This window comes from Suncus etruscus, chromosome 1 (assembly GCF_024139225.1).
Source record: "Suncus etruscus isolate mSunEtr1 chromosome 1, mSunEtr1.pri.cur, whole genome shotgun sequence".
Lineage (NCBI taxonomy): Eukaryota > Metazoa > Chordata > Mammalia > Eulipotyphla > Soricidae > Suncus > Suncus etruscus.
The window spans coordinates 81,260,199-81,280,120 of NC_064848.1; the positions used below are offsets into that span (position 1 = coordinate 81,260,199).

General features: G+C 38.9%; 1 protein-coding gene across 1 annotated transcript in view; it reads right to left on the minus strand.

Moving 5' to 3' along the window:
* Window positions 1–2,337: 2,337 nt before the first annotated feature.
* CTNNAL1 (catenin alpha like 1) overlaps window positions 2,338–19,922 on the minus strand; it is a 77,365-nt gene continuing 59,780 nt past the window's right edge. The window contains exons 12-19 of the mRNA XM_049784592.1: window positions 13,536–13,573; window positions 11,260–11,310; window positions 11,000–11,154; window positions 7,173–7,221; window positions 4,062–4,118; window positions 3,835–3,948; window positions 2,599–2,682; window positions 2,338–2,473 (exon numbers count right to left, since the gene is read on the minus strand). Of these exons, the coding sequence (XP_049640549.1) occupies window positions 2,408–2,473; window positions 2,599–2,682; window positions 3,835–3,948; window positions 4,062–4,118; window positions 7,173–7,221; window positions 11,000–11,154; window positions 11,260–11,310; window positions 13,536–13,573 (614 nt within the window). The 3' untranslated portion in view covers window positions 2,338–2,407. The remainder of the gene's footprint in view (window positions 2,474–2,598; window positions 2,683–3,834; window positions 3,949–4,061; window positions 4,119–7,172; window positions 7,222–10,999; window positions 11,155–11,259; window positions 11,311–13,535; window positions 13,574–19,922) is intronic.

A 19,922-nucleotide genomic window follows, 5' to 3' on the forward strand; every position in this document is an offset into this window, starting at 1 on the left:
ATAAGTGCATTTGAGTCACTAAATCTAACATTCTCGTGATATTCTTTACCCAGGAAAGATGCTACAGAAAAACTGGTGTACCAAAAACACAAAGGCCTTTAAATTAAACAAAAGCACATCATTTAAACTAAAAAGAAAAATAAGCCTGAATTTATGATTTAACACTATATACTTATTTAAAGTGACTTTCAGAGGAAAAAAAAGCTTTGAAATTTGTTATATTTTCTGAAAATACATTCATAAATTTAATTATTTCTTGTTAAGTGAAAATTAGTTTAGGGACAAGAGATAGTTCAGTGAGTCAGGCAAATGTACAGTGAGTCAGGGAATGTTGCACTGGTGAAGGGTGGTATTCTGTTTATGACTGAAACCCAACTACAATCATGCTTGTAATTATGGTGCTTAAATAAAGATTTTATATATTTCAAAAAAAATATTTGCCTTACATGTAGTATACCCAGGCTTAATACCCAGCACCCTGAATGACCCCTAAGCACAGCTGGGTGTGACCCCAAACCAAAAAATTTTAGATGAAATCACTTGTTTATTAGGGACCAAGGGGGACAGCTCAATAGAATGAGTAAATGCTTGGCTTGCAAGTTTGATCCCTGCTACTGCATAAATCCCTGAGCATCACCATGAGTAAGTAGCTCCTATGGCCCTGTTGCTGTGGTGTAAACCCCCTCCTACCTCAAAATAGATGTCTAATTTACAGACATTTTCCTCATACTTTTTCCGTTATTGCTATTATAATTTGAAAGGATTTTGAGATCAGGGTCAAGAATGAATGATTTGGGATTTTTGTGTGAGTGTGGTTTGGAGTGACTTCTGGGGTGCTCAGGTACTGTATTTCCACACACTGTGGGGAATCAAACTGGGTTGAGTCACATGTCAGATAAGTACTTTAACCCCTGTGCTATCTGTTCAGACTTTTTTAAATCTTTTTAAAATTTTTTTTTTAAATTTTGGGCCACACCTGGCAGCATTCAGGGGTTACTCCTGCCTCTGCACTCAAACACCTCCTGGCAGGTTTGGGGACCATATGGGATGCCAGGGATCAAAACCAGTCAACAGTGTGCAAGGCAAATGCCCTGCCCGCTGTGCTACTGCTCTGGCCCCTTTTTAAATTTAATTAAAGAATTTTGATTTACAACATTATAGTTGAGTTTAGGCATATAATATTTCAACCAATCATACTACCGCCAGTGTGTTCAGCTATTTTTTAAGAAAAATCATTTTAGTAAGATAAGGTATTAGTTAATATTTCAGGGCAGGGGCTGGAGCAATAGCACAGGAGTAGGGCTAGGGCATTTTGCCTTGCATGCAGCCAACTCGCCATCATCCCATATTGTTCCCTGAACCTGCCAGGTGTAATATCAGAACACTGCCAGGTATGGCTCAAAAAAATAAAATATTCAGGGCAGATATGCCCAGTGTCTAGAACTAAAATTTAAAGTCATCTCCTAATTAGAGTTTCTCCAGAATTCTGATATGTGAACTCATGATCTTGCTTTTTTGCTTTTGCTTTGGTTGTGGAGAGGCCTCATGCAGCCTAGCAGCTAGCCAGTACCTTGTGAGGAGCCTGGTCACAAACAAGGAACAGTGGACCGGAAGAAAAGCCTATGGAGTTAAAGAAAATCCGAGGTTCAGCTAGAACTGCTGTGTATTTTCTGAAGAAAAACAGGATGCTCAGGCATATACGTATTCAAAAGAGCTTGAATTAAATTATTTATTTATTTATTTTTACATTTTTTTGTTTTGTTTTGTTTTTGGGTCATACCCGGCAGCACTCAGGTTACTTCGGCTCTGTGCTCAGGAATTGCCCCTGGCAGGCACAGGGGACCATATGGGATGCCGGGATTCGAACCACTGTCCTTCTGGATGTAAGGCAAACGCCCTTACCTCCATGCTATCTCTCCAGTCCTGAATTAAATAATTTAATTTAAAATTATTCAGTCATTGGGATATTTGGCTAGACTTTTTTATTTGTTTTGTGGCCATACCCAGTGGTGCTTAGGACTTTCTCCTGGCTCTGCACTCAGGGATCACTCCTAGCAGTGTTTTGGGGACCATAATGAGGAGCTGGGGATTGGACCTACATTGGACACATATAAGGCAGATGCCCTACCCACTGTTCTACTGCTCTGGCCTCCATTGCTTGATTTTTAAAGAGCACGAATAGTGGCAATGTCCCATTTTAAAATCACACCACAGTTTGGATTCTAGAAATAGCCATGGCATTTATTAGTTGTTTGAAAGCTTCACAATTTATTTTATGATCAGAAATACAATAAGATTTCATAGGTTTTTTAATAAAATTTTTGAATTTCTAAAAATATAATCATTTTTTTTAGAAAAACATCAGCCTTGCCACACAATGTCTTGGAGATCTGGCCCCAAAAGCTTCTCAGGCTTTGCTATCCACAGTGTCTTTATTTGTGACTGAGCCCCATCTGTTGTTTTCCATCTGAAACTGAACAGAATTAAGACAATTAGTTTCTACGTTACTTTGAAATAAATTGGAAAAAACAGAACAGCAACTTTCTTTGGCGTTTTCATTTCTTTTAATGTGAATTAAAGCCAGAAAAACTATCTCACCTTCTTCATTAATTTATAGCATAGTGAAAGAAGCTGCACCAAGATAGCCATCGTGGATCTTGTCTTTGTAATACACTTATCAACCTACAGTGGCAAAAAGCAAAGAAATGCCTTTACAAGGGATATTTAAAATACTTGTCCTGTATCATTTATTTGAAAGTGATAAAATGTCTCTTATGGAGTCCAAGAGATCTAAAAAAGTATGTATATTACAACCCATTAGCTGATTTGAGCCCTAAGGGAACAAATAAATGGATGTTTGCCCTGAAATTCTTCTATTTCAGGTTGTTTAGGGGCTTCTTTACAGGCTCTATCCAGATAGTGGCAGTGACTCTCCTACCAAGTAGTTCCTTGCACTCTGCCTTGCTAGGATAAGGTCACATTCACTAACTTGAAGTGTGGAGGGGACCAGACCCAGGAATTGGTATCCTCATTAGACATGTGTTAACACTGAGGCTTAAAAGTAGCTGCTCTGGAGGTCAGAGTGATAGCACATCATATAGGGTTTTTGCCTAGCATGCTGCCAACCCGGTTTGATCCCCAGCATCCCATATGGTCCCACAAGCCTGCCAAGGTGTGTTTTCTGAGCGCAGAGTCAGGAGTAATCTCTCAGCACTGTTAGGGGCCCCCTCTCAAAAATAAGAGTAGCCGCTCTATGGCATGAAAGTAATCATGTCCAAAATACATATTTGGTCAACCCACAGCTTTTTGGGGTCAGTTATAACTTCTGGTTATAAATGATTCCTTGAGTCAAGGCATTAATTAAAATAAGGGCTGGAGAGAAAATACAGGGTTATGGCACTGCCTTGGATTCTATCAACTCAGATTCTAATCCCCAGGACCACAAATAGTCCCCTAGTACCACTAGGGGTAACATCTGAGCACTGCAAGGTATAGCCTTGCAAAATCAAAAATAACTTTTAAGAATTGAACCTCTGGGGCCGGAGAGATAGCATGGAGGTAAGGCGTTTGCCTTTCATGCAGAAGGTCATTGGTTCAAATCCCGGCGTCCCATATGGTCCCCCGTGCCTGCCAGGACAATTTCTGAGCATGGAGCCAGGAGTAACCCCTGAGCACTGCTGGGTGTGACCCAAAAACCACAAAAAAAAAAAAAAAAGAATTGAACCTCTATGGATATTAAGCTTTTAAAAAAAGGGGGGGGGGGGTTGGAAATTAACTTGATAAACTTGATAGTGTGGGAAAAAATCTACCTGAATAACCCACTGTTCCTTTTACCTTTAGAAATACTGGATTCTGAAAAGATGTCCTGGTTATTGTCTGGAGTTGTTGGCATAGAGGAGTTAGCTTATTTATTTCCAAGAGAAGCATAAGTTTGTCGTCATCTCTTAGCTGAAATGTAATTTAGGAACTCATAACAATCCAAACCAAAGTCCATCATTTAAACCTTAAAATTCTTAATACATGAAACCACCACCAACACCAAGCAGATAATAAGGCATTACCTGTTTGGAGAAAGCTTGTACGCTTAAAGCAAGCTTTAAGCCCTCATCAGCAAAAACCTAGTGGAAAGGAAGCATCACAATTTTAGGTAATGTTTGACTTACAGATATCAGTAAGAAATATACATGAAACCCTATCGGTAATAGGATTGTAAATGGTATCTAAAAAGGAAAAAAAAAATGGTACTTGCCATAGAGGCAAGCTGGGGGGCAGAGGGAAACAGGATACTGATAGAGAGAAGTGGCTATTAGTGAAGGGATTCAAAATTGTATTCCTGAGGCCGGAGCGGTGGTGCAAGTGGTAAGGTGTCTGCCTTGCCCACCCTAGCCTAGGACGGACCGTGGTTTAATCCTCCAGCGTCCCATATGGTTCCCCCAAGCCAGGTGCAACTTCTGAGCACATAGCCAGGAGTAACCCCTGAGCGTCACCAGGTGTGAATCATATGAATGATTCAGTAAGTAGATTAAAAGTTCCTACCCACTTAAAAGAACTCAAGTTATAGCATGTATCAGGTGGTGCTTTGGACCTACTCCTGTTCTTGCCCAGGGACCACTGCTGGCAGAGCTGAGGAGACCATATGTGATACAGGGAATCAAACCAGTGTTATCCATATCCCAAAATAAAATTGTATTCCTAAAACTCAATCATGAATACTTTTGTCAATAATGGTGAGTCAGTAAACATTTTTTTAAAAAGAAAGGAAAATGTTTTCTTAATAAAAGTATAATTGTTATTTTGGGGCCAGAGAGATAGCATGGAGGTAGGGCATTTGCCTTGCATGCAGAAGGACAGTGGTTCGAATCCCAGCATCCCATATGGTCCCCCAAGCTTGCCAGGAGTGATTTCTGAGTGTAGAGCCAGGAGTAACCCCTGAGCGCTGCCGGGTGTGACCCCCCCAAAATAGAACAAACAAAAAAGTATTATTGTTACTTTTGTATAGAAAAGTATATTTTATATAAAAAGTATATATTTTAATAAAAATTAAAATACACTTATTAATTTATTTCTTATTGATGAATTTTATGCAGAATTTAATTGTATTTGGGTATGCAGAATTTAATTGTATTTGGGAGATGAAGGTCTGGGGCATTAGGCAACATCCCGAGGTGCTAAGAGACTGTCCCTGGCTCTGTGCTCGTGAGTGGCCTCAGTGCTGCTTAGTGGACCATAAGTGGTACCAGGCATTTGAACCAAGGTAAACAAGATGCAAAGCAAGCACCTTAATGTCTGTAATCTCCCTTAGCCCTGGTAATAAAATTTAAAACCAAAACAAACATACAAGTTTTTTTCATGGAATTCCCAAAGTGTTTATTTAACCCTGTTGTTAGTATTTTGTTAGTATTTTGCTTTTGTACTCAGGAAGACTTCATTCAACTAAATACAAATTCCTCTGACTTGGTTTGTAGTTGCATACAAAGAGGAATATGTAGGATGATTTAAAGGGTATAGAGTATTACTGAGTGAAAAATTCTAGAATAATAAAGAGATACAGACTTAAGCTTTCTTTAGGAGATCACAGCAAGAATTGAAAATTGGAGAACCGGGGCCGGTGAGGTGGCACTAGAGGTAAAGTGTCTGCCTTGCAAGCGCTAGCCAAGGAAGGACCGCGGTTCAATCCCCCAGCATCCCATATGGTCCCCCCAAGCCAGGGGCAATTTCTGAGCGCTTAGCCAGGAGTAACCCCTGAGCATCAAATGGGTGTGCCCCCCCCAAAAAAAAACTGGAGAACCAACAAGCCTCTTCATGTTTATTACATTTCATTTTATTTCATATTTATTATTTTAAATTTTATTTCAACTGATCTCAATGTCAAATAGTCCTTTCCTGTCCTTCAAAGGGGAAGAAAATTCAGGGGCAGAAGAATTCCTTGCCTTGCATGTAATTGACCCAGGTTCAATCCCCAGCATCCCATATGGTGTCCTGAGCCTGCCAGGAGTAACCCAAGAGGCAGGGTATACCACAAAAACAAAAACGAAAAAAAAAACCAGTGTTTATATTACATTATAACCAGCAAATGACTTACTTGTCCACATGTTTGTTATCATCCTACAATATTATTTTTTATTTACACTTTTTATTTTATACATCTTTCCATGCTGCAAGCCTCATGGAAACAATCATATTTATCTCAGAGGCTCATAGTTTTGAAATTAAATTCAAGTTTATGACTCCCAATCTCTCCATTTCCAAATCATCCTACAGCCAGTCCTTTGGGAAGGGAGAAGTGGTTTTATCAGGTGGTACTTTGGACCTACTCCTGTTCTTGCCCAGGGACCACTACTGGCAGAGCTGAGGAGACCATATGTGATACAGGGGATCAAACCAGTGTTATCCATATGCAAGGCAAGATATCTTGTCATCTGTCCTCTCAAGTCCTCTTACTATGTCCTATGTTTTCTGTAGTGGCTTTAAATCAATGACAGTAGTTTCTTATGTATTACTTCACTTAATCTGTATCATTGTATCCTGATTAATAGAGGCTACTACACCTGTCAACAATACAGAAAGTACTAGGAATATGAACCTACTGAAACATATGTCTTTAGAAAACCTAAAATAATATTGCATATATTGACTACTGAGGCTTATTCTATTCTTTATCCTTATGAGTTTTGTTTTCTTTTGGTTTGGTTTAGTTGTTTTTTGTTTTGTTTTGGGGTTTTTTTGTTTTTTTTTTTTGTTTTGGTTTTGGTTTTGGTTTTGGTTTTTTTTTTTTTTTTTTGGTTTTTGGGCCATATCCAGCAGCACTCAGGAGTTACTCCTGGATCTGCACTCATAAATTGCTCCTGGCAGGCTCAGGAAACCATATGGGATGCTGGGGGTATCAAACTTGGGTCCATCCCAGGTCAGCTATGTGCAAGGCAAATGCCCTATTGCTGTGCTATCACTCCAGCCCCAATCCTTATGCTATGTAAGATTATTTTACAATGCCATAAATTCAAAACACCCTATAAAATTTTCCTGAAATTCAAAATCCTTTCCTTTCACTTTTTTATCACCATCTAATATATGTGTGCATAGGTAGTCATATAAATGATTCAGTAAATAGATTAAAAGTTCCTACCCACTTAAAGAAGAACTCAAGTTATAGCACGTATGGGAAGAAAACATACCTCTAACTGATGAATTAAATCCTGGGAAGTTTTCAGTGGCCCCTCTCCCCTGAAATAAAATGAATTTATGAAGAAGGTTCAGAAAGGGTCACAGTATTGAATGTGGTTTTATAATCACAAAATTTTTGCACATTTTGTGTGTTAACTTTTGAGGAATAATATTTAATTGTCCACTTATCCCTTTATATTTTGCTCCATAAATTAAATCTGTGAGATCTGATTAAATGCTGTACACAAAAGGTCTCTGTTGAGTAACGGAAAGTCGGATCAGTTAGAACAGTCTTTCCTCAGTCAAATGCAACTTCGACAGGAACCCAGCAGTCTGTTAGGAAGTCTGTCACTTAAGTGCAAATTCGAAATCCATATGTAATCATGATGACATCTGTGCTACCATTCTTTCCAGGGAGGTGCTAATTAATCTTTTTTCTGGAAAGGGGGTAGTATTGTAAGCTAAATAAGTTTATGTACCTCTGATATACTGGATGAAGTGGGTATATATCATAGACTTTAGCGAAAAGAGAAGATCCTTCTGAGATGTGGAAGAGGTGTACTGCCGTTTGGGTAGAAGGCAAAGAGGCAAAGGCAGTTGGAGATGTACATACTAGATCATGTGATAAAGACCTGCCAAATGGCACAAGGTGGGGCCGGCGAGGTGGCTCTAGAGGTAAGGTGTCTGTCTGCCATGCAAGTGCTAGCCAAGGAAGGACTGCGGTTTGATCCCCCAGCGTCCCATATGGTCCCCCCAAGCCAGGAGCAATTTCTGAGCGCTTAGCCAGGAGTAACCCCTGAGCATCAAACGGGTGTGGCCCGAAAAACCAAAAAAAAAAAAAAAAAAAAAAAAAAGGCACAAGGTATCATTCATTCACTTAGAGAAACCCCCTTTCCTTTTCCTACACTCCCATATTCTAGTCCAATGACCATATTCTGGGAACAAGTCCAGTCCCAGGAGCTTCAATATTCCTATTGCTCAGGATGTGGCCCTCACGTAGCCTCCTTGACATAAGATTCATATTGTTCTTCATCAGATCCAATTCTCTAGGTTAGGATATAGTTCAGGAGCACAGGGTAAGCCTCAGATGCATGGGGCTCTGAGCTCAATCACTAGCACAACTAGAATAATTTACCATTATGACTCTGAAAGAAAAAAATTAAGCTATTTCCTGAAATATTCTTAAATTAGAACTAGATGGGACAGTTAAACAGAAAAACCACTGATGAATCTCTTCAGAAGTTTATAAAGTGAACAACATCATATAAAATATATTAATGTAAATCGAGCTGTGAGTGATAACAGGCACACAGACCCATGTAGTAGAAAGCTGGCCATCTCAGGAGGAGAAAACGGGCTAAGCTCCCCACCCTGCCATAGCCATGCCTGCTGCCTCCATCACCCAGAATCACCATTTTCCCAATAGTCCTGCCTCATCTGTGACCCACTACAATTCTCTTTGGGGACACCAATCTGACTTTTCAGATATCCTGGTTTGTGGGCTGATATTACCAGGGTCTTTTGGAGCAAGTACAGGCACCCTCTCCCCTCCTCTATATCTCCCTTCTTCCAGGGAGCTTGGCAGCTGTAACCACACCACAAACATAGTCACCATGTTCGAACTGGGCCAGCTCCATAGACAGTTCTTTCTTGAACCAGACATAAACCAAGCTGTAAAAGACCATGGATACAGTGGCCCACACAGCAGAAAGCTGGTCATGGAGTGGACGAAGGTGCTGCCCTGCCGAGGCCATGCCTGCTGCCTCTATCACCAAGAATCACCATTGACCAGATGGCCCTACTTTATCACTGACCCTCTATGATTCCCTTCGGGGACACCAATCTGACCAAATTTCAGTTATGCCAGTTTGGGGGCTGACACTACCTTTATGGAACTTTATTAAAGCGAATACGGGCACTCTCCCCCATATCTTTTTTTTCCAAGAAGCATGGCAGCTGAGAATATGCCCCTAAAAGTTGCAGTATCAGTAATCGTGCTTTGAATTTCTGGTCAACTTCATTTGTTTGATACTGCCACCCCTATAGCAACACACAAATTTAACAAAATAGACAGCTAACAATAGAGCTTACTAAACCTTCTGCCACTGTATTAATGACTTCACTGAAGATACAATAATTTCACAAATATGCTTGCTCCTGTATTTTTTCTTTTTTCTTTTCTTTTTAATTTTCTTCTCTTCTTTTATTTTTTTTTTCATTTTGGGCCACACCTGGTGACACTCAAGGGTTACTCCTAGCTATGCATTTAGAAATCACTCCTGGCTTGGGGTATCATATGGGATGCCGGGGGATTGAACCACAGTCCGTCCTAGGCTATTGTGTGCAAAGCAAATGCCCTCCCACTTGCGCCACTGTTTGGGCCTCATCTTCCATTTTATTTTTTTCTTTCTATTTTTTTCAATAACTTTCCTTTCACTTATCTGGAAACAAATGTATTGTGATCAATCATATGATCATATGATCAATTATGTGATGCACTTTCTTTAAATAATTTTTAAATGATAATAAAATATATTTACGCATTTTAATTTAGTTGAAAATAGATAGAAATATTTTCTTTGGTGTGGGGACCACACTCAATAGTACTCAGGGTTACTCTTAAATTGGTGCTTGGGAGAGCAGGGGGTGCCAGGGATAAAACATGAAACTCCAGCAAGAAAAGTGAAAGTTCCAGTTCTGTCATCACTCCCCCACCCAATTAAAAAAAAAAGCTGCTGACTTTTATCTTCTTCATATTAGTGTAATTCCAGCCTAAAGACCTTTGTTACACGAGTTCACATCTGTGCACATTTATGGTGATATATAATCAATGCTAACTTGAACAAGATATTTTATCAAGAGTCTTGAAACATGAACAAGGCAAATAATGGAGATAAAGTAAGTGCCAAAGGGAAACTCTCGGCTACATAAATTCATCATGTATCTGTAGTCAGCTGATTCATGGAAGTGCATCTCCAATTTGACATTACCCTGTGGAAGTGGCAAGGCTCATTAATATACTTTTAGAATGCATAATTAGTCAATCATGTGTTTGTTTTTTTAAGAGGATGGGCAAATACCTGGTAGTGGATGAAGGTCATTTTTAATGGAGGGAACATCACCCTGTTATAGGAAATGGAACCAGGTCCTAATGCAAGCATAGCTCCAATTCTAAGCCATCTCACTGGTCCCCCTATTTATTTTATTTATTTATTTATTTATTTATTTATTTTGGTGAGGAGGCTCAATCATTTATATAAATATTTAAAAGGTACTGGGGAGAAATTTTTAAAAAAAATTAAAAAGATACTGACTTGCATATCTGAGGCTCTAGGTTTTATACCTACCACCACCACCACCAACATACTTTTAAAAGCATGCTTTCAGAACTTATTGAAAAGACTATAAGAGACCCTGTCATACAGGAAAACAAAAGCAGAAAGCGAAACCATTTCAAAATTATGGAATGAATCAGACACAAACCTAAACAAGTGGCCTTGCCAAGCACAGCTTTTAATGAAGTATCTGTCTTCTTGCTGCAGTTGCTTAAATGTTTTAAGTGTTTCTTCAAAGAGGTCTGATGCTTTGCCACCACATATGCTGTCCCAAACCCTGACAAGAGGGAGTTTTAATCTATAAGAAGCTATAAGAAGGCATTGAACACCGCTGGTGTGGCCCCAAAACAAAGACAAACCAACAAAAATAATTCTTGATCCTGCTACCACATGTTTGAAACTGATTTTAACCTATCAATGATAGAGGTTAAAATAGGAATCTTTTCTTCACACTGGAGTTTATTAAATTCACTTAAAAAGGTCCAATAGTCACATTTATTTACCTCGTAAATAAATAGAGTGAATAGGCCATGCTAGACATGCTCCGTCCATATCGAACGATCTCATTCTCCTGATCCTGCCACTTCTCAATTTCACAGTTGGCATCGGAGGTAAGCAAGCCCAGCTTAAGACCAAGTTTTGCGATCCTGGCTTGCTCCTATAAAGCATACATTTTAATCCCAATAATTAGTCACTATTGGAAATGACACTGACGGAAAATGAAAATGGGAACAATCGTGTTACAAAAAAAAAACGTTCTTACCTCAGAGTCAGGCTTGTCTGGCTTTAATGATTTCAGGTTTGCATTATTCTTCTGTGACATAAAAAGATTAAGATAACTTAACATGCAAGACATTTCATTGAGAGGTGATAAAATATTAATGTTAGTATAGCAAAGTACCAAAATGATAAATTTTTAACTTAAGTATTTCAATATCTAATTAAAGAATATCAAAGTATTTAAATTAAGCAGTAATTGCCAACATCCCTGAGTTATAGTTAAATCTGGACAAGGTTGTCAGAAGCCTGGGGGTCAGAGAAAGCAGTGTATCCAGAAAGATACTAGAAAATTCTGCAGTCTTTTTAGAGAAGAGCCACTATATGCTTAAATCTAACTGTCCTCTCTCTTGAATTAGTTTCATGAAATGAGTGATTAAAATGAGTTATTCTATTTAAAAAATAATAATAAATTAGCTATTCTATGTAGTTCTCTATACTTCTGTATCATTCTGGAATGGAATTCCTATCAAAAACTTGCCCTTCAAGGACTAAATGTCAGAATACTCATTTCTTTGACATCTTGATTCCTTGTCCTATATCTCAGATTATCAGGAAATTATATTTAAGATTTAATGTTTGTCTGGTTTGGGGATCACATCTTGCAATGCTCAGGGCGTACTCCTGAGCTCTATGCTCTGGAGTCATTCCTAGAAGTGATCAGGGAGCCATATGTTTGCCAGGAAACAAACTTGGGTCAGCTATATGCACTCTAGCCCCAGGATTTAGGATTTAGGATTTGAACCAACCAGCATATCTGCTGAGCACCATGCAAAAAAAAGGTAGTTTTTATGTAGGTTATTTGAAACACAGAGTATTCTCAGGGAGAGTATTCTCCTCTGGGAGAAGAGAAAAAAAATATGCACTAGTTAGGTTATTAGACTGGCCCACCAATACTTATTTCAGGAACAGAAAACACTACTAGTGTTTCTTTGCAAAATATATTATCAAGATCACAAGAGAGAGATGAATCCCCAGCTAGACGTTCCCATCTGTCTGAGCGCTGTGGGTGCTACTCTAGTTGGGATGAGAGCTCATAAACAACTGACCTTTTTTTAATAAATAAAAGGAATAATTTGAGTATAACACACAAGCTTATGTAGTCACATGTGTAAACAAAGTATAAATTTAATTAAAGCAAAATACTCAAATGCCAGCTTAGTTTAAAATACTGATCATCAGCCAATACTTCTGCATCCTTCTGTCGGCCATATTAACATCACAAATTGTTATTTCTCACCAGTGAGCTGTATCTCACCAGCCTGCCTCAGTTCTGCTTTTTCTCTGTCCCACAGGTCATATTTGCTCACTGAGCTTGATCTTTTTGGAATTTTCCTAATTCTTTTACTATAAAGGAGAAGTTAGAAGAGAAAATAAACATAGAAAAACTAGAAAATGACATAAAATCAGAAACTGTTTCATATTTGTTGGAAGAGAGAGAGAAGAAATGATTTCTTAGGACCAGAGTGACAGTACAGTGGGTAGGGCACGTGCCTTCCATGTGGTCAATCCAGATTCTATCCCCAGCATCCCATATTGTCCCTCCAAAACTACCAAGAATAATTCCTGAGTGCAGAGCCAGGAGTAACCCATGAGCATTGATGGGTGTGGCTCAAAAACCGAACAAAAACAAAAACAAAAAATTATCTCTAAAACTGGCTCTTCCTGTCTCCGCATACACCAAAACCACATCATCATCTTCCTTATCCCATTAGACCATAAATCACTTAGGAAAGCTAAAAAAGCTCTCTACTGAGTCCCGCTGGATGTGCCCCAAAACAAAAACAAAAGAGCACTTTTAAGGATTTTGGGTTTTATTTTATTTCAATTTTTATGCCCAATCTTATTCTTCTAGATTCAGCTATGTTTCAATCATCTCCATTTTTTAATTATAATTAAAGTGTTTAACAAATATTGAAAGGTACATAAACCATCTTAAACATGCAACCAAGCTTGCCATCTAGTGGGCACTATTTTGGAATATATTGACTTTGGAAGTGTTCACATGAAGTGGAATATTCAGGTACTCTCCATTTTGATCCTAAGGTCTATACCTCTTTCCCCAATCTCGCAAATTCAACCCAAATAATTATAGTAAGGACTCCATAGGCATTGCTACTTAATTATCCTGAACAGTAAACATTTTTTATCCTATCTTTTCCTCGTAATGTCATTTATTGGGAGAAGGTGACACAAGCAAAAGGGGTAAAATTTAGATTTTGAACAAAAATATGCTGAAAAGAACAACACTTTTCTACTTACCAATGTCTTTGGAAGTGAAAGGTATCCATACTTCTCTCCTATAAATAACACATGTAACTTGTAACAAATTTTTCTATTTGTATATTTTCTATTTCCTATTGAAGTAATGCTATTTGATTTGAACTATTATTTATTAAATAGGAATATCATATTCTTTTTTGATAATTTAGTCTACTAATAATATTTTATTCAGAAATAAAATTGCCATTTGATGAACATAAAAATTATCAACACCAATTCTCTATGGCCTCATGATGGCAATTTCCTATTTAATTTCCCCCAACACTAACACAAACCAAAGAAATAGACCATAATATACAAAATAGGGAGAATAATGCTAATGATTAATTTGAATAATTTTGTAATTAATATAATATACTAATACAGTACTGGTTATTTTCATACAAATCTATTGCCATTAATTACATGCAGAATAAAAATATATTGATTTATTTATACTTAGCTATTATAACAAATTCAAGAAATAGCATAACTAATACTTTGAATCTCCAGTGAAACATGAGCAATCATTGTAAAAATAGAAGTATCTGGGAAAACTCTACTTGGTACAGTCATTACATACAGAAATGTTTTCAAAACCCTGTCCTAAATTTACTATCCCATGAGTGATTTGTTTTTTTAACATCCCAATTGTGTCATCTTTATTTTTGAGTTTTGCACCTTCATAAAATTCACAACTAAGTTTGGAAGGTTCTCTCATCTTTTGGAATACTACCATCATTTCTTATGAAAATTTAATTAGAAATTTTATTCTCACTCTCAATATACTGATATATCTCAATATACAGATATTATTTAGAACTATAGATTAACTTTAGGGCCAGAGCAATCATACTGTGGGTGGAGTGTTTGCCTTGACCAGCCTGGGCTTAGTCCCTGGTACCATATATTATCCCTTAGCATTGCCAGAGTGATCTCTGAGCACTGCTGGGTATGAACCATAAACAAAAACAGAAATTACATTATTTCACTGCCATTGAGGACGAAATAATTGACTGTATTAGTCCCTACTAGAAGTCCTTGTTGTTACTTAGAATTTTTGTTTGTTTGTTTTATTTCTCGAGAGGTGCTACACGATATGATCAATCAGAAGAAAATCAATGTCCCCTTGCCCAATTAAAATTAAAATTAATTAAGGGGCCGGAGAAATAGCACAGCATTGTTTGCCTTGCAAGCAGCCGATCCAGGATCTAAGGTGGTTGGTTCGAATCCTGGCATCCCATATGGTCCTCCGTGCCTGCCAGGAGCTATTTCTGAGCAGATAGCCAGGAGTAACCCCTGAGTGCCGCAGGGTGTGGCCCAAAAACAAACAAACAAAAAAAATTAAAATTAATCACTGTGGGGCCAGAGATAGTATAGCAAGTAGGCTGCTTGCCTTGTATATGGCTAACCCAAGTTTAATCCCTGTACCACCTATTGTCCTCTAAGCCTCAACAGGTGTGATTCCCTGGGCCAAGAGCCAGGAGTAAGCCCTGGAGTATATAAAAGCTATTAGTTCATTAAAGTGTAACTGAGGTCTTCAAATCTGAACCCTTTGGTCCTTCTCAAACTCTTCCTTACCCCCACTTTGACTCATCAATCCATCCTACCAATACCACTTGTGAAATCAATCCTCTTGTCTTCAATCTTACAATCATCATCCCATCATCTCATGTCTTAGTGGGTCACTCTCTTCCAGACTCAGAGACTCATATTTATCCAAAATTATGTTCCTACTTTCCCTACTCCCCATTTAGTAAACTTCATAGTTCTGTTGAGTGAAAAAACTGGCAGAGTACTGGGATGTAAGAACAGTAGATTCATAACTGAAATCCAAATTATATTTCCTGACAAAAGGCTTAATTATTGGGGGATGAATTTTGGGTCACCCCTGCAAATGCTCAGAGCTTACTTCTGCTTTTGTGCTTAGGGATCAATTCTGACAAGTCTCAGGGGACCATGTGGAGGGCTGGGAATTGAGCCCAGGTTGGCAGCATGCAATGCAAGAACTCTATCCACTGTACTATCACTCTGATCCTGGCTAATGCGTTTTTAAAATGTACCATCTACAATCATCTCTCCCTATATTGAGGAATTTTCCTAAGAGTTGAAGGAAATTCAACTTTGTTAAACAAGGGCCAGAGGGGCCAAAGAGGTAGGGTGGTTGACTGGGTGTTTGCCTTGCACACGGCAGACCCAAGATTGATCTCTGGCACCCCAAATGGTCCCCAAGTCAGCCAGGAGTATTCCGAGTGCAGAAATAGGAGAAGGCCCTGACCAACTAACTCCACAGTGTATTCTTCATAAAAGGAGGGATAGAATTTGCTTCTGAGAAAAAGTTAATTTTTGACTTTTGTTTTATCTATAAGTTCTTTTCATTCATTTGTTGTTGGGTTTTGTTTTATTTTGTTTCATTTTGGCTTTGGTTTTTGGCCCACACCCAGTGTCGCTCAGGGGGGTTATTCTGACGCTGCAGTCAGAAATCACTCCTGGCAGGCTCAGGGGACATATAGGATGCCAGGAATCAAACTCGGGTCCATCCCAAGTCAGCTATATGCAAGACAAATGCCCTACCACTGTGCTATCACTCCAGCCGTATTTATTTGGTTTTGAGGTCAATCCCTGCTGTGCACAGGGCTTACTCCTGGCTATGTACTGGTGGTCTCAGGAAGAAGATATGGAATTATGGGATTCTGGAGACTGAACCTAAGACCTAGATGGCAACCACTTTATCCACTACACTTTCTCTGGCCCCAAGTTATTTTCTTCTTTTGTTTTTGTTTTTGGTGTTCTGGGAACACACCCAACAGTGCCCAGATGCTACTCAGGCTCTGTGCGGGATGATCTTGGCAGTGTTCAGAGGACTGTGCAGTGCCAGGTCTGAACCTGGTCCGCTTACATGCAAAGCATGGACTAAGACTGCTAAACTTAGTCTCTCTAGCCCTAAGTTTGCAGGGAAGGTCATACCTTGTGATGATCAAGGGTTTTTGAATCTGCACTTAGGAATTATACCTGGTGGTTCTTGAGGGGCCATAAGGGATGCTGGGAAATCAAACCTACATCAGGCATGTGCAAGGCAAGTTTCTCACCTGCTATACTATCTCTCCAGTCCCAATCTAGCCGTAACTTTTTATTCTACATTTTTTGTTGTTGCTGTCATTTAGGGGCCACACCCAGCAGTGCTCAGGGCTTAATAGCTCTGTGCTCTGAGATTATTCCTGGTGGGGATCAGGGGGTCACATGGGGTGCTGGTGATCAAACTCATTTCAGTCATGTGCAAAGCAAATACCTACCTACTGTGCTATCACTCTAGCATCCTAATATTTTATTCTAAACATACAAATTCAACACTAGGAAAAGTGGAATTTTTTCAATCTAGTTCATTATAATATGATCACCCTGATTTCCCTGTAGAATCTGGTAAAAAAAATGCAGATTGGATGAAAGCAGAGAGACAGGAAAACAAGCATTAAATTCTGAAAAGTGAAACAATTTCAAAAGGCTCTATTGAGAAATTTGAAAGACTTAGGATAAGAGGAACAATGATTTAGCTCTCAAACTAACTTCAAGTATGAAAACACTAAAGCTCCCTCTTGCTACACAAATGGTTGTTTTATTATATTTGCAAACATTTGCAAACTTCCCTGGTTACAGGAGTTGCTATAAGCAGAACCAAATTAAGGTAGCTAGGGTATAGTAAGGGGTTTTTAATAGTTAAAACATGATAAATAAATGTAGAGATATAGATATACATTACAGCAGAGAGAAACCAAGATCTAAGAATAGACCTGTCCTTTGAATGTAATAAGTGGGCAAATACAAGTAAGTGTGGGGTTAGCCCTTTTAATGATCAAACAGAACAAAAAGAATAACACTATGGCATGGTGTAGGGCTGTCAACAATGACTAACCCTTTCTGTGTAGAAAAAAATCTTTTCTAATAAGTTGTTCGATAAATTTCAGCATAAAGAAAGACAATACAATGTCCCAATCAACCAAATTTCAAGTAAGCTCCAGTAAAGATATTTTTGGTACTCATGGGTTACTCCTGGCTCTACACTCAGAAATAGCTCCTGGCAGGCTCGGGGTCCATATGGGATGCCGGAGATTGAACCTGGGTCCATCCCGGGTCAGCTGCATACAAGGCAAATGCCCCACTGCTATGCTATCACTCCAGCCCCTGTAATGATGCTTTTAGAAGAGGAGATATTTTGCTCAATAAACACTAGATTATCCCATCACTGAATGCAAAAGAAGAATTTCTATCCAGAGCTAAGGAAGACAAGGTAACTGATATTTTTGGAGGATGTGTTATCTAAATATCCTGCTTTGAAATGAGAGAAACCATAGTGACCACATAATGTAATTTTAAAATAGAGGATTTCCTTCTCTCAGCTCAGGTTGGCCTAGATAGATAGATAGATGGCCTAGATAGATGCCAGAGCACTATACTGAGAAGGGCTGAGAGATTCTGTGTAAAGTCAAAATGAGAAAAATTATCAATATATTAGCAGTGATTTTTTTGTAGAGCAAGAATGAGCATTTACTATTAACTATGCATATGCCACTTTGATTTATTCTAACTTTCCTATTCAAACTGAGGGAACGAGATTAAAAAACATGTTCAGTATCACATAATGAGTAAATAATGAAATCAGAATACTTGCCACCACTTCTCAAACTGCAAGTACTATGACATTATTTCATGTTGATCCTCTGAGATAAAGGAAATTGAAACTCAAGAAGTCTGATAATGTGCTTAATCTCCATTAATAAGTGATTATATTATAATTATTATAGTTAGTCAACTATAGTTTCTGCGAGTGAGTCAGCGCTATGCTGCAAAGTGTGGATTCAAATAAGAATCCAGTCTCCTGACGTCATATCACTTACATGTTCTACAATCCCTAAACAGTCAAAGATTAGGATTTCTAAGTAGTTAATGTAATGATTTGGGGATGAGAAAACCAAGACTCTGTGCTGCAGATATGAGTACTTTTCAGAAAGCTAGTTCATTCTCCTGAGAATACTTTAGGGTCCTGAGTGGAATTTAACTGCTGGATGAGAGCATAGCTGGTGGGGCTGGAGCAATAGTATAGCAGTACGACGCTTACTTTGCAACCTAGATTCAATCTTCAGCATCCCACATGGTCCCTTGAGCCCACCAAGAGTGATTTCTGAGTGCAGAGCCAGGAATACTATTAGGTGTGACCCCCAAAACCAAAAAGAGTACGGCTGTCAAAACTTCAACTTTATGAAACTTCATTAAAAGTCCAAGCTCTCTAGCTTACTCACTGTGGGACACTCACATATTAACTACATTCAGCTTCATGCCCATCAAGAATAAAATGCAGATGGGGCCAGAGCTGTGGTGCAGCAGTAGGGTGTTTGCCTTGCACGCAGCTGACCTAGGAAGGACCACGGTTTGATTCTCCAGCATCCCATATGGTCCCCCAAGCCAGGAGCGATTTCTGAGCATGTAGCCAGGAGGAACCTTTGAGTGTCACCGAGTATGGCCCAAAAATCAAAATAAATAAATAAATAAATAAATAGATAAATAAATAAAAATAATGGGGCCAGAGTGGTAGCACAAGTGTTACGGCCTTGCACGCACTAGCCTAGGATGGACTGCAATTTGATCCCCCAGCGTCCCAAATGGTCCCCCCAAGCCAGAAGCAATTTCTGAGCACATAGCCACAAGTAACCCCTGGAATATCACCGGGTGTGGCCCCAAAACCAAAAATAAGTAAATAAATAAAAATAACATGTGGCAAAAGTATCATTTTTAAATGGTATAGAAAGTTACTCAGTAATATAACATGCACCCCACAGTTATCAAAAATATTGGTCAAATAATTCTCAACATAAATACTCTGTCCAGTTGTTGTTATATTTGGGGGCCATACCTGGCAGTACTCGGTCCTTACTCCTGACTCTGCACTCACTCAGGGAACTATGGGGAAGCCAGGAATCAAAGCTGAGTCAATCACTTGCAATGCAAGTGCCCTGCCCACTGTACCTCGATCCAGTCCCACTATTGTTAATTTTATAGTGGTTCTATCATGGTTATTACCTCTTAATAATCATTTTTATCCACAAAGGTCCAATCTGCCAGAGAGCTCTTTTTTTTTAGGGGACTATCCCATATTTTGTTTTTGTTTTTTTTTTTTTTTTTGGGTTTTGGGTCATACCCGGTAGCGCTCAGGGGTTACTCCTGGCTCTATGCTAAGAAATCGCCCCTGGCAGGCACAGGGGACCATGTGGGATGCCGGGATTCAAACCACCATCCTTCTGCATGACAGGCCTTACCTCCATGCTATCTCTCCAGCCCCAATCCCAGATATTTTTTCAAAGCTACTAACTTTAGTGGGAGACACAAGTCTCCAGG